The 14,868-nt window shown below is 44.8% G+C and overlaps 1 protein-coding gene across 1 annotated transcript; it reads left to right on the forward strand.

The window, feature by feature from the left end:
- Positions 1 to 8,545: 8,545 nt before the first annotated feature.
- Positions 8,546 to 14,250, forward strand: LOC119951277. The gene is made up of 2 exons (XM_038774321.1): positions 8,546 to 9,150; positions 13,270 to 14,250. The coding sequence occupies exons 1-2, from the start codon at positions 8,835 to 8,837 to the stop codon at positions 13,560 to 13,562; spliced, it is 609 nt and encodes a 202-aa protein (XP_038630249.1). The 5' UTR covers positions 8,546 to 8,834; the 3' UTR covers positions 13,563 to 14,250.
- The last annotated feature ends 618 nt before the right edge of the window (positions 14,251 to 14,868 follow it).

Here is a 14,868-nt window from a genome sequence, read left to right on the forward strand (position 1 = left end):
AGCAAAGAGCCATTGTGAAAGAAAGGCGTTTCTGTCGATTTGAGCACTCCTTGATAAGACATCACTTACATGTGTGTTTTCAAGAAATCTCTGTCGTTCTTACTTTCTGTAATTACTTACATGCCCTCTGTGGATATATCTTTATGACACACAAACAAATATGATGCTAAATGTGACTGAAGCAATCCTAATTTACCTGCAGGCAGTAAAATTCAGGTATTTAGTTCCAAGTTATTTCTGTTTTTCCTCTCTGTGAAGTATGTATTAAATCTTACTCAGTTGTGATTTAGATGATCAATTAAGGATGAAATAACTTCCTGATAACCTCTGAGCTCAAATCATTTGGAAAAATGAAATCAATAGCATTATTTGATCAGCTAATTAAGAGTACATTGTGTGGCAGAGCAGGACTCTGAACCAACATGAGTTTCATTGTTCTAGAAATATTAACTACATGGAAAAATCAAAAGGTCATGAATCGTTGTAAGGTAATAATTATTATACTATCATCTGTCAACACTTGATAACATTACAATACTGAATTCACAATATAAGTGTAAATTTCATAATCTCTTTGGACATTTCCAATTTACCAACTAATCTAACTTTGCTGATCTCATCTAATTGTGAGACTGTGCAAGCAAAGGCAAGAAAGGGCATGTGATCTTAAAGTCACAGTTACCACAATGCAGGATTGTACAGAATCCAGCATTTTATCCTTTGAATTTGTGCCTTAGTACGTCGCCCGAAGTCGGCTCAGCACACATTTCAATTTGAAGTGCAGTGACTGCAGTGACAAGTGTTATATGGAGAGATGAGGCAGTCACTTTGCACTTGTTCATCTCTCAGCAGTGACAAACTTGCTAATCTGGTGCATTTTGCTGGGTTGGATTGAATGGCCGATTTGTTTCCCAGGGAAAACTCCTCGATCTCCTCCCAATCGTGTCACAAACCCTCGACATCCACTGCTGGAACAGGTGGACAAGACCTGGATTGAACAGGAGCAGTTTTCCATCTTTGAGACTTGGCAAAAAATGGGAAATCTTGCAAAATTATAAAAATGACTGGTTAGGACACTGATATAAAAAAATTCATTTAAATTCAGCAATTATTGCCCATCCCTAATTGCCCTTGAGAAGGTGGGGTTGAGCTGCCTTCTTGAGCCGTTGCAGTCCATGTGGTGTATGTACATGCACAGTGCTGTTAGGGAGGGAATTCCAGAAGTTTGACTAACAGCAGTGGAGGAACGGTGCTATATTTGCAAGTCAAGATCGTAAGTGGCCTGGAGGGGAACTTGCAGGTGGTGATGTTCTCATGTGTCGGCTGCTCTTGTCATCTTAGATGGCATTGATCATGGGTTTGGAAGGTGTTATCTCAGGAGCATTGGTGATTTCCTACAGTGCATCTTGGAGATGGTTCACACCGTTGTCATTGTATGTCAATGGTGAAGGGAGTGAATGTTGGTGGTGCCAATGCAATGAGCTGCATTGTCCTGGATGGTGTCAAGCTTCTGCATATTGTTGGAGCTGCACTAATCCAGGCAAGTGCAGAGTATTCCATTGCACTCCTAACCTGTGTCTTGTGTCTTGTAGATGGTGAACAGGCTTTGGGGAGTCAGTAGGTGAGTTATGTGTCACAGATTTATAGCCTTTGACCTGCTCTTGTAGCCATAGTATTTATACGGCTAATTCAGTTCAATCTCTGGTCATTGGTAATCCCTTAGGATGTTCATATTGTGCCCAGATTTAGGATGCCTGACCTTGGGAGAATGTCAAGGTAAGAGAAAGAGATTCATCAAGGTGAAATGAGAGATGAGAGGCAGCTGGACAAACTAGAGAGTTTGGGAACCTTCTCATGAGAATTTAAAAAAGTTAAGAAATCAAATAGAATTGATGAAAATAATAAGGGAATTTGGTGGCATAAATAGGGAGAATATTTCCACTGGTCACTGCGACATCATTATTTTAACATCATTTTGCATACAGACTTATCTCTTAAATTCCCTATTGGAATTATTAGTGACTATCTTATATTTAGGCCTCTTGTTTTTTGATCCCCATTGTGAGCAGAAAAATATTGTCTACATCCATTTCATAATCTTAAAAAACATGTCCCTTAGGTCACCCATCAGTCTTCTCTTTCTGAGGGAAAGGTGGTTCATCCTCCTTACTCCTTCCTGGTGGATCAAACCTCGAGTAACCCTTTTTTATTTAATCAACTCCTCCAACACCTCCATGTCTTGTCTGGAATATGGACGTCCAGACTGTCCTCAATTGATAACGCTCTTGTCCTTCAGTCACAAGGCCGGGGGTACAATTCCAATCCCAGTTCCAGCACCTTCTTTTGGGTGAGATAGTAAGCTGACGGCCTGACTACCCTCTCGTGTGGATGACTAATAACCCATGACTCTATTTCAAGGAGCTTGCTGGGGAGGTAGCTCTGATGACCAAGTCAATATTCATCCCTCAATCGACATGACACAAAAACTTCCCACATTGGTCAGGATTTTACAGCCCTCCCATCTGGCAAGACCTTCCAAGGTGTCACGGGTGCTCCGATTACTTCCCACAAGTCCCGAAAACGTGCTTGTGATGACCAATCTGAATTCGCCCTTTGTGTACCCGAACAGGTGCTGGAATGTAGCGACTTGGGGATTTTCACAGTAACTTCATTGCAGTGTTAATGTAAGCCTACTTGTGACAATAATAAAGATTATAATTATTGAAGTGAACAGCAATTTATATGTCCTGCGGCATCTGTCTGGGGGCACACACCGTGTCGAGGATGTAGTTTCCTGATGATAACCTTTTCTTTGTCACATTGTTTGTTGTAACATGCATGGGTCTTACAGGGGAGGGATGATTAACTACCCTGTGGAACTTGCGGAATAAGAGCTCCCCCGATATGGACATGGGGGACCCTCATATATACTTGGCTCTATACAATTAGAGCCAGTCAGTAAGGCGAGAGAAGATCCACTGGGGAACGACGAGCTGTCAATAAATAAAATAAGTTTCTGTTTTGACCTACTCAGTGTGGACACCTCATTGCCCTTACAAAACTGTTGTTTGTGGGTGTTTTTCGCTGTGAAAATTGCCGGCTGGTGTTGAGCTGTTTTACAACAATGGCACATTTCAAAAATACTCCATTGGCTGAAAAACACTTTGAGGTGATCGCTGGACATGAAAGACGCTATATAAATGCAAGGGTTTCAATCCGTGACTGCTTCAACACTCTGACGTTCTCAGCGTTGCTTGCTAAGTGCACTGTTCAGTCCAACAACTCAGTCACTGAAAGCTTTCTAAACCATTTCATAATTAAAAACCCAATTTACAGCTTGGCTGTTTCACAATCTCTCAGACAGGGACTGTTCTATAATCACCCTTTGCAATCTACCCGCTGCCTACTAATGTTATTGCGGACTGCCTCATTAATTCCCAGACTCCCAGACTTAATTAACCAAATCTGCATATGTAGATTCAGAATAATTTACATAATTCAACCACATATCATCTCCTGATTCTTCACTAGACTAGTGATTAGCTTTTTCAAAAATAATGAATCTAGAATTTCCCCAAAATGAGTTTCATCATTGTTGATCCTATTGAGGAACGTGGAACATATCAGTGAGCTGTAAAGAGAGTTAGATATAAGATTCCTGCTTGCTGTACCTGCCCACTGTTTTGGGATCATTTACGAGGACACCTAGATTCCTCGATACCGCAGCATTTTGCAGTCTCCCTCAAAGTGTTGGCATTGAGTTGTCATTGGGTTATAACGGGAGGGGAGGGGTGGGGGGTCGAATGGGGATAACGGTTAGTGAGGGTGTTTCAAGGGCGAGGTCTAGGGGGCCCGACAACTTCCAAATCAATTGAAATTAAGTCCCAGAGAATTGAGGTGGGCCTTCCAACCAGCCTACCTCAGTGCTAGCCCGTGTGTGTAGCCCCTAAGCTCTACTTTGTGGACCCCTGAGCCCCACTCCATCCTGCAGCTGCCTCACGCCACTCCCACCCCCTACCATCCACTCCACTCCACCCAGAGTGAAGAGCAACTTTTACTGAAGTGAGTTCAGCAATTTGGGGAATTCCCCGCTTTGAGAGACCCATCTCAACAGACAAAATCCAGCCCACTGTTTCCATTGGCAGGAGAAGTCGGTAACCAGAGGTCAGAGAAGTAGGATGATTAGTTTGAAGTCTTACAACACCAGGTTAAAGTCCAACAGGTTTGTTTCGAATCACTAGCTTTCGGAGCACTGCTCCTCCCTCAGGTGAATGAAGAGGTAGGTTCCAGAAACATAGATATAGACAAAGTCAAAGATGCAAGACATTGAATGTGGGTCTTTGCAGGTAATTAAGTCTTTACAGATCCAGAGAGAGGGATAGTCACAGATTAAAAACCTGTGAATTGTCTCAAGCCAGGACAGTTGGTAGGATTTTGTAAACCCAACCCGGGGGGGGGGGGGGGGGGGTGTGGATGTATTGCAACATGAATCCAAGGTCCCGGTTGAGGCCATACTCATGTGTACGGAACTTGGCTATATGTTTCTGCTCAGCGATTCTACGTTGTCGCGCGTCCTGAAGGCCGCCTTGGAGAACGCTTACCCGAAGGTCAGAGGCTGAATGCCCTTGACTGCTGAAGTGTTCCCTGACTGGAAGGGAACATTCCTGCCTGGCGATTGTCGTGCGATGTTCATTCATCCATTGTCGCAGCGTCTGCATGGTCTCGCCAATGTACAATGCTTCGGGATATTCTTTCCTGCAGTGTATGAGGTCGACAACGTTGACCTAGTTGCACGAGTATGTACCACGTACCTGGTGGGTGGTGTTCTCACGTGTAATGGTGGTACCTATGTCAATGATCTGGCACGTCTTGCAGAGATTGTCATGGCAGGGTTGTGTGGTGTTGTGGTCACTGTTCTGAAGGTTGGGTAGTTTGCTGCAAACAATGGTTTGTTTGAGGTTGCGCGGTTATTTGAAGGAAAGTAGCGGGGGTGTGGAGACAGCCAAGTTCTGCACACATGACAACGGCCTCAACCGGGACCTTGGATTCATCACACATTGCATTCATCCCCCACCATCTGGCCTGGGCATGTGAAATCCTACCAACTGTCCTGGCTTGAGACAATTCACACTCTTTAACCTGCTATTATCCCTCTCTCTGGATCTGTAAAGACTTAATTATCTGCAAAGAGTCACATTCAAAGTGTCGTCTTGCATCTTTGACTTTGTCTATATATATGTTTCTAGAACCTACCTCTTCATTCACCTGAGGAAGGAGCAGTGCTCCGAAAGCTAGTGTTTTGAAACAAACCTGTTGGACTTTAACCTGGTGTTGTAAGGCTTCTTACTGCGCTCACCCCAGTCCAACGCCGGCACCTCCGTTTGATAATTAGTTTAGGGGAGATAAAGAGAATTTTGTTTCACGTAGTGAGTTGTTGTGATCTGGGATGTTCTGTTTGAACGAATGGTGGAAGCAGATTCCACTGCAACTTTCAAAAGGATATTGGACAAATACTTGTGATGCCAAAGAGAAAGAGAAGAAGTGGGATTAGGTGAATAGCTCGCTCAAAGAGCTGGCACAGATGTAATGGGCCAAATGGTGTCCTTTTGTGATATAAAATTCTATAAGTAATGTTTACAGCTTGTCACAATACAATGGCAGTTGTATTTTGATGTTTTTAGTGGCGTTGGTTGGGTTGTTCATTGATCCGGGGTATGATCCTCACTTTCGGAGGCTAGAGGCAATACAAGAGGCCATCAGTTCTGCTCTTTTGTAAAGAAACTTGGCTGTACCTGCATTTTACAAACAAACATTATATCAACCAACCTTCCCACTGGGATCAACACACATGTTCCCACCAGGCAGTAAGTGAATCCAATTTTGTTTATTAGCGCTATAATTGCTGCATTAGAATGTTGAAACACCGTGCAAAATTTCCACCACCAAATGTCCGCTGCTTGTCACCTGAGCTTTGGCAAAGGGTCATCAGACTAGAAACGTTCGCTCTTTTCTCTCCCTACAGATGCTGCCAGACTTGCTGAGATTTTCCAGCATTTTCCCTTTTGTTTCAGATTCCAGCATCCGCAGTAATTTGCTTTTCTCTCAATTAAACATACCTAGTCTGCTGCCCTTCCTTTGAAACTATGCTGCTTAACTCACCACAAAAGGACCAGGGACCCTGGGGGCAGAAACCCTGCAAACCTAGAGATCTCAGCCAATCTGAAGTCAGCATAGATAAATGATAACATGAAGAGGGTCGAAGGGTGGGGAGTCACGCGGAAATGGGTCAGCAGCAGCAAGGGCTCTCAGATCACCCCCCCCCCCCCCCCGGCCAGCTGAGTGCAGTTGAATGAAGGCCACTCCCATCCTGACAGCCCATTTGCAAACACTCCGGGGTTTGCTTGTCGTGCCCCCTGCGTAACGACGCCTTGAGGATTGGGGCTATTAAATGACAATTAATTGTGCACTTCAGGGCCTCAATTAGCAATCGTGAGTGAAGGCTCTTCAAGGGCCACTTTCGATTTAATTGGGGTAACTGTAGGAAAGTGGTGGAGTCCCCAACAATCATCCTCTCATTGTTAAATGCCCCCCACGCCACCAAGCCTGCCAGGAGAGAGCACAAGATCTGCTCTTTAGGAGAGGAGCTGGTTCCTGGCATCAATCCCTTTAAAGATGCGCTCTCACATACTTCATTACTGAACACAAAAGGTATTTATTGATAAGAACTTTACAGCAGCCGCATGGGCTGTAACTTGCTAACAAAATGCCTCTGCTTTAGAACCTATCTTACGGTGGGGTGATTCTGTCTGAGTCCCGATTAGTCACCCAGGCCAGGTAACCCTTACTCTGCTGTGTTGCCCTTCAATGGACAATCACCACATCCCTCCCCCTTTAACTCCTTCATACAATCTTCAGTAACTAATTTACTCAGTTCTAAATCATTCTGTGGATGAGTTGGACAGTTATAAATCGGGTCTTTGATGGGGTTTTCTGTTTCTTGTAGAACACCGTAATTCTGTCGTCTGAGATGCTTCCACAGAATTAATGTCAACAGGAACTGCAATGACGGGCACATCTTCTGGCACAGGCAATTCATCACTAGTTGATTCTACGGAGACATCAATTGTTGACAATCAGGTAATTTGGTGCTGACTGGTTCAAAAACATTTCTTGATGGGAACACTGACTGCTGGAGTGTCTGTCTACTTCTCAAATGATCCACGTGTTTATGAGCAATCCGTCTCTCCATGTCGACTTGATACGAAAGGAGTGTGGCCTTGGAGACCTTGGGCTGGATTTTCCGTCTGGTCACACCGATGGGATTCTCCGGTGCCACTGCAATGAATGGGAGATTTAGCTGAGTGTCAAATTCTCCGTCCTCACTAGCATCCCCCCAACGGAGAAATATGTCAGTCTACCTTCCCCATCACGTTGTCGATCTATCCAGCCAGCTGAGGGATCTGTGAAGAAACACAAAGTGCCTTTTTCCATCAACACATCTCAATCTCCTAATAATTCTTGACTGTCTCCTCGCAGCCTTTCTCATACGCAATCGCTGAAAACCTCCAACCTCGCTCGCTTCTGGGATTCCTCGGTTCTGCCATACGTGAATGGAGATTTTTCTGGAACGCCAAATTCTTTGTCCTCACTTGCAGTGGAGGGGGGGAAATGGATGGCTTTTGAGAATCCCGCCCATTAATTCCGGAGATCCAACTCGATCCACGACCGAAGTTTCTCAGGTGTACAACTTCATTTACCTTAAAAGATAGTGCTGAACTATATGAATCATGGCTTGTTTCTGATTATATTGCCCGGCTTTTACCCTCCCTGGTAAATTTGGGAACACAAGGTTCAGTCTCGGTCCGAGGCAATGTCTCATTAACAGCTCTGATGGTGGAACTCCCGTTGTTCAATATGGAGAGGTCCGATAGCTAAGGAGGAATTGTGAGATTGTGGTCTCCAAGATTCCTCCTGGCATGTTTCTTTAGGACAGATATTAAAGTTTGGATGGCTCTCTCGGTGCTGGGTGGTAAGGCGCATTTCTAATGTGTTCAATACCGTTGGGAACAGTGAAGATTTGGAAGTCAGCACTTGTGAATGTGGCTTCATTAGCTGATACGCTGACTTCAGGTAATCCGTCAGTTGAAAAGCATTGATGTAAAGCTTCCGATGGAAGCTGAGGTGACTTCACCTCAAAAATGATCATCCATTTGAAGTATGCATTTAATCATGAGTAAAACCATTGTGCCCAGAAATGGAGCAATATAACCAATGTGGGTTTGTACGCTTGGCCAGCCAGGTCATTCCAAAGGGTGCAGTGGGGCTGAAGCAGATTCCCCATTGTCCTTTGGAATATTTCACATGCTGAAGACACGCCACAAGCCGGTGCGTGCCCTGGAATAGGCCTTTGTGTGTGTATATCATGTCATAATGCCAGGAAGTGACATCAAATGCCATGCTGAATTGTATCGAGCTTTGTGTAACATTGACCTCCTGCCAGTTTTACATACAGGTCTTTAATTCTCAGGATTGGACAGTTATCCAACTTGGCGGCTTGATTGACTGTTAGCTTACAATCACAGCAAATATGGGTGGTCTTGTCCAGTTTGAATACGGGCACTATAGGTGCTGCCCATTCCAAGAACTGATCTGGCTGGATAATGCTTAGTTCTTCTAACCTCAATATCCACTTCCTCTTGTAAGACATATGGGACTGGATTCTCCAACTTTGAGGCTATGTCTGGAGGAAGTATCTGGCTTTACGATAAAAATGTTGGTGCCGCCTCCGCACTGATGCTTCGACCAGTGAGGGGCTAGCAGCCGCTCCACGTAAAATGCATGGCCTTCCTGATATGAACACCTGGAGAATTGCTGGAAAAGTGGCCGCGCATGTGCACGGTGACGACCTGCAGTGGTCGTGCCATACAACATGGAGCCGGCCGCATGCGGACCCGGCCTGCCAGATAGTGCCCCCCTGGACATCCCCTCACCACTTCCTGGCCACCAGCAAAGCTCCCCCACCCCAACTGTGGTGGAGCTGGACACAGTCCTCAGCAGCAACGGCATGTTCGCGAAAACTGAGAGCACATGTGCCCCACTCCATCGGGAACTCGGCCTATCGGGTCAGAGCATTCGGCAGAAATCCTTCAGGTAATGTCCTGAGGAAGTCCCAACGGCCTCCGATGGGGCCATTTTGGATGGAAAATTGAGGAATCACTGCTGAAGCCACAGAAATCTGAGCTTGCAGCCCTTTGATTTTGCCGAATTCATCACAGAAGATGCTCTTGTATTTTCTTATCAGTTCGGGCAGCCCCCTTTCCCACACTTGAGAAACCGCAACCCAAACTAACTTTATTTCTTTCAGCCAACTGTGACTAAGCAGACTTGGTGCTACATCCGTCACTATTATCTCTGGCAATTGGGTAGGCTGATGTCTATAGCTTACAGGTACCATTGTGATGTTTTTTATTTCTATTGTGTTTACCGTGTATGCCTTCAGCTTGGCAGAGGTGTTCTTCAAGTTCAATGATTGGACTCCCTCTCTCGTCCACTGAAATGTCTGCTCGCCCATTACAGAGATGGATGCCGCTGTATCCACTACCATCTTAAGAGGCAACCTTTTACTTCATGCATTACTGAATGGCAACTCCACATCATGGTTGCCTATTCTATACCTTTTCAGTTTTTTGGTGGCTGAAATTCTTTCCTGCTTCGTGGCTGCTTGGTAGTTTTGACGTCACGTCTGGCAGCAGGTTCCTGCCCTGACTGGTGAATAGAGCCATTTTCTGCGCTCTGCAGCTCTGTCGCCCTTTTTTTCAACACTTTCCATGGCCTGCGCTATCTCCATTGCTCATTTAAAATTTATGCTGATCTCTGTAGTAATCTGCTATGAATTGCATTGTCGTTCACACTTTAGACTAACCAATCCCGTAACGTGTCATTTAGGGCGGCTTCAAAATCACAGTCCTCAGATAGTTGCTTGAGTTTAGTAATGTAAGTCGCGATTGATTCACCAGGGAATCTCACCCTCGAATTAAATTTGAATCTCTGGAGCATGATCGATGGCTGAGGTTGCAATTGAGCCTTTACTGAATCCACACACTCAATAAGTGAGTTGGAGACAGTGAGACTGATAATAAGGTCATAGGTCTGAGCTCCACAAGTACTTAGGAGAATTGCTTTGCTTTCGCCTCCTCCCCAATTTTATTTGCTTGGAAATAATACCCAAGGCACTCGACATATTGTGTCCAGTCCTCCATGGAGAAGTCAAATGGGCCTTTTTGCCCAAAGAGGGGCATTCTGGTAAGTATGTTCAGGGCAGAGGCAATATCAGGATAATTTAGCCACATTGCCAGATGTAAAGCTGCACTTTGCAAGCCTTCATGAGTGAAAACAAAAGGTATTTATCAGTAAGAATTGTACAGCAGCCACACGGTCTATAGCTCACTCCCAAAATGCCTCTACCTCAAAGCCTTTCTCACCATCGGGGGGGGGGTGATTCAACACTTTGGCCAGGATTCTCCAAAATCAACTGCCCTCCTAGCCCAGCAATTCAGCAGTCTTCAGGGCGCGAGCATGACACTGGAGTGCTGCGCGCTGCTCTGGCGCCAAAAGGCGACCCTGCTCGGTTGGTGCGGGTCCGTGCATGCATGCGACGGCCGTCTCCACGCCGGCATGGAGCAACATGTCGGAGACTTACAGCAGGCCTATGTGGAAGTAAGTAGGCCCCCTCCAGATCGCGGGCGCCCGCCGAACTAAAACACCCGATCACGGGCCTGGCCCCCGCGGAGGGCCCCCCCAGAGCCAGATCCCCCCGCCCTCCCACCAGGACGTCCACCGTGGCCGCGGGTCCGTGCTCCCGCCGGGTGGTACCAGGTTAGAACTACACCGGCGGGACTCAGCAGAACTCGGCGTGAGTTTGGCCGTTCGCCTGCAGAGAATCGGCATGGGGGCCGCTTTCAGCAGCCCCCGACCGACACCACGGTGAACGCGTGCGTGCGATTGGCACCGATTCACCGGTCGCCTGAGAATCGCGTCCCGGCATCGGTGCGGCGTGACGGGAATTTCCCGCGCCTCCACCGATTCTCCAACCCAGCGCGAGCTCCAAGAATCCCACCCTTTGAGTCCTGGTTGATCACGCAGGCCATGTGATTCTAACTGTGCACTGTTTTGCTAAAAGGGACAATCATCACACCCCGAAGTATAAATTCTAGTTTTAGGATTATGCTGCCTTGTACTGGATTTCCCAGCGGAAAGACAATGTCTGTTATACTGAATGTTTTTATCATTTTAAACATTTCAAATAGATCACCACTTAATTTCCTGTAATGAATGAAATACAAGTCTGGTCATGATTTATCTCCCTAAACTCAAGTGTAATTCTGGTAAATATTAGCAGCTTCCCCTTTGAAGCTATATATCCTTCCTGACGTACAGTGTCCTGAGCTGACTGCAGTTACCCATGATTTCCAAGCTCCTGGACAGCTGAAGCATCATTTCCTCCCCTTTTATACGCCAATTTTATATTGCTGAGATAAATGCCATGTATAAGTAATAAAATTAGATCTCCAGAATTAGATACAGATAATGGTTTTGTTGGATATCACAGGGCCTGAACTTTTAGAGAATAAACATGGGGGATAGACTTAGTGGGCTGTATGGATGAATGGTTTATTTCTGATACAGAAACAAATACGTTTAAGACTAACAGATCCAGAAGAAAGAAAAACAACACATGAAGTGAAATTATTTATTTTGCGTATTGTCAGGTGGGTGAATGTACCTTTAAGAAATGGGTGTCTATCAAATAGCTGCAGTGATGTCAGTGTGGGGGTGGATCTGGGTTGTCTGTCTTTCACTTTCGTTTCGAGCTGGGAGCTGCAGTGTGTTTTTGATTTTGTTTTCAGAGTTGGAGAGCTGTAATCAAAGCAAGCAGATATGTAAAATGATCTTTCTCTCTGCAAGCTAAAGAATGTCTTCAGCTCATTGATGATTTCAAAGTAATATCTGTTTCTGCAGAAAATTTAAACCTGCTGTCTTTGTAAAAAAAAGGGTTTAACTTATGGATGTTGCTAGGAAAGGTATTAAGGGTTACCTATAGAGTATTGCATCTGTGGGGTTACGTATGTTGGCATTTGATAAGATGTTTACTGTGTGTTTATAAAGTGTTAACTGGGTTCATAGAATAAACATTGTTTTGTTCAAAAATACTTTTCGTTCTTTGTTGCATCACTCCTGGAAAGTGGGCCCTTGTGCTCCCAAAACCAAAATCTATTAAAAGTTGTGGATCAGGTGAACTCCATGATATACTTTGGTGTTCTCTAAACCCTGGCCCATAATAGTATAAATAAATATCTTACAAATGCGCCAATGACTTAATTTTAACTTCACTTCTCTGTTAGTAATACAGAAACTAGGAGCAGGCCGGGATTGCTTGCGCTGGAGTAGAGAAGAATGAGGGTTGACTTGACTGAAGTATATAAAACCTTGAACGGTCCTCACAAGGGGGACGTGGAAAGGATGTTTCCTCTTGTCTCCTCCAAGATTATTTCCTCTTGTCTCCTCCAAGATTATTTCCTCTTGTCTCCTCCCAGATTATTTCCTCTTGTCTCCTCCCAGATTATTTCCTCTTGTCTCCTCCCAGATTATTTCTTTTGGAGAAATTTTTTGTGTACAAATTGGCTGCTTCATTTCCTAAATTTCAGCAGAAATGACATTTCAAAAGTATGCCATTCGCTGTGAAAACTTTGGAATGTTCAGATATCATGTAAAGCGTTTATTCTTTTCACTTTTTATTTTTTTTACTTTTGGTTACATCTTATCGTTAAGTTTGAAGATAATGTTCCAAATTCAGAATAGTTTTTTTCCGCAATAATTTTCTCTCTCCACTGTATAAGTAAAGGAAAGTCCATCTGGCTTCGTGTCTGTAGATCACTTTGAGGATATTAAGGTTTCTGCGAAAGATACAAATCATGACATAGCTGCACTTTGAAGATGTTCAAAGCCCGAAGCACTCCTGTATAATGAGCCCCAGGTGTCTTAGGAATTGGGACCAATACCCCTGATACAGCAGTAATAACACAACATTTATCATCAGAGGAAGCTTGGGAAAATATTTTTTGCTAACTGACTACCAATTGCAACATCACTCAAAGCCACCTCATTCATAAAGTTTCCCCAGTACATTGCTGTCATGTAACAATATGCAACCAATGTCAGCTTTTGGTGATGCGTAGCTTATGCATATTTATTTCATGTTTGACTTTTCAGAGAGGTTGAGAGTGACACATACCGAACATTCCTTCAAATCAGTAAATCCCTGGGGAAAAAGAAATGGCAGCCCTGAACATGGACATTCAACATATTCAACCTTTGAAAATCATCGATTAGGCCTCAGCCGGAGCACTGTGTCCAGTTATGGACACTTTTGGGAAGATGTCAAGGCCCCGGAGATGGCCAAGAGGCGATTTACAAGAATGGTAAATTACAGGGCAGGTTTAGCTACATTGGAAGCAGACGGACAGATGTTTACAGTGATTGGCAAAAGAGCAAAGGGAAGATGATGACAAATGTTCGCAATTTGGAATTTGCTGCCTGAAAGGCTTGTGAAACAGATTAACTTTCTAAACGGTATTGGATATATCCTTGAAAAGAAATAAAAATGCAGGGTTATGGGGAAAGAGCGGAAGAGTGGGACGAATTGAAAATACCGTTCAAAGAGCAAGCACAGGCCAAATGGCCTCCATGTGCACTGAGAGATTCTATGATTCTGTAATCACTGTATTTTAGTTCTAGGATCTGTCTATTTGCGAACAGTAAGATTTTATAACACAATCAGTTTAATGTCCAGGCAGTCTGTTTTTATCATGCAGATTTAGGAAAGAATTATAGTGAGGACACTGAAGAGAACACCCCAACACTCATTCAAAATCATTAAAAAAAATTAATTTGCAGAATGTGGGCATCACCTAACTAGTCCAGCATTTATTGCCAATCCCGAGTTATCCTTGAGAAGGAGGTAGTGAGCCGTCTTCTTGAAGCGCTGCAGTTAATGTCACGTAGCTACACCCCCAGTAGAAGGGAAGGAGTTCCAAGATTTTGACCCAGCAACACTGAAGAAATGGAGATATGTTTCCAAGTCAGGATGGTGAGTGACTTGGAGGGGAGCTTCCAGTTGGTGGTGTTCCCATGTGTCTGCTGCCTTTGGCATTTTAGATGCCAGTGTTCATGGGTTTGGAATGTGCTGCCTAAGGAGCCTTGGTGACTTCATAGAATTTACAGTGCAGAAGGAGGCCACTCGGCCCATCGAGTCTGCGCTGGCTCTTGGAAAGAGCACCCTACCCGAGGTCAACACCTCCACCCTATCCCCATAACCCAGTAACCCCACCCAACATTAAGGGCAATTTTGGACACTAATGGCAATTTATCATGGCCAATCCACCTAACCTGCACATCTTTGGACTGTGGGAAGAAACCGGAGCACCCGGAGGAAACCCACGCACACATGGGGAGGATGTGCAGACTCCGCACAGACAGTGACCCAAGTCGGAATCGAACCTGGGACCCTGGAGCTGTGAAGCAATTGTGCTATCCACAATGCTACCCTGCTGCCGTGCTGCCCTCTGACTTCTTGTCATGCATCCTGTAGGTGGTGGTGGAGGGAATGAATGTTTGTGGGTGGGATGTCAATCAAGCGGGCTGCTTTGTCCTGGATGGTGCCAAGCTTCTAGAGTGTTGTTGGAGCTGCACTCATTCAATGTGATGGAATCTTTTTGAACCCACTTGAGCGAGAAGACAGGACCTCAGTTTAATATCTCACCTGACAGACATACCTCCAACGGTGTGACACTTTCAATGTTACATTCATGT

This window comes from Scyliorhinus canicula, chromosome 17 (genome assembly GCF_902713615.1).
Source record: "Scyliorhinus canicula chromosome 17, sScyCan1.1, whole genome shotgun sequence".
Lineage (NCBI taxonomy): Eukaryota > Metazoa > Chordata > Chondrichthyes > Carcharhiniformes > Scyliorhinidae > Scyliorhinus > Scyliorhinus canicula.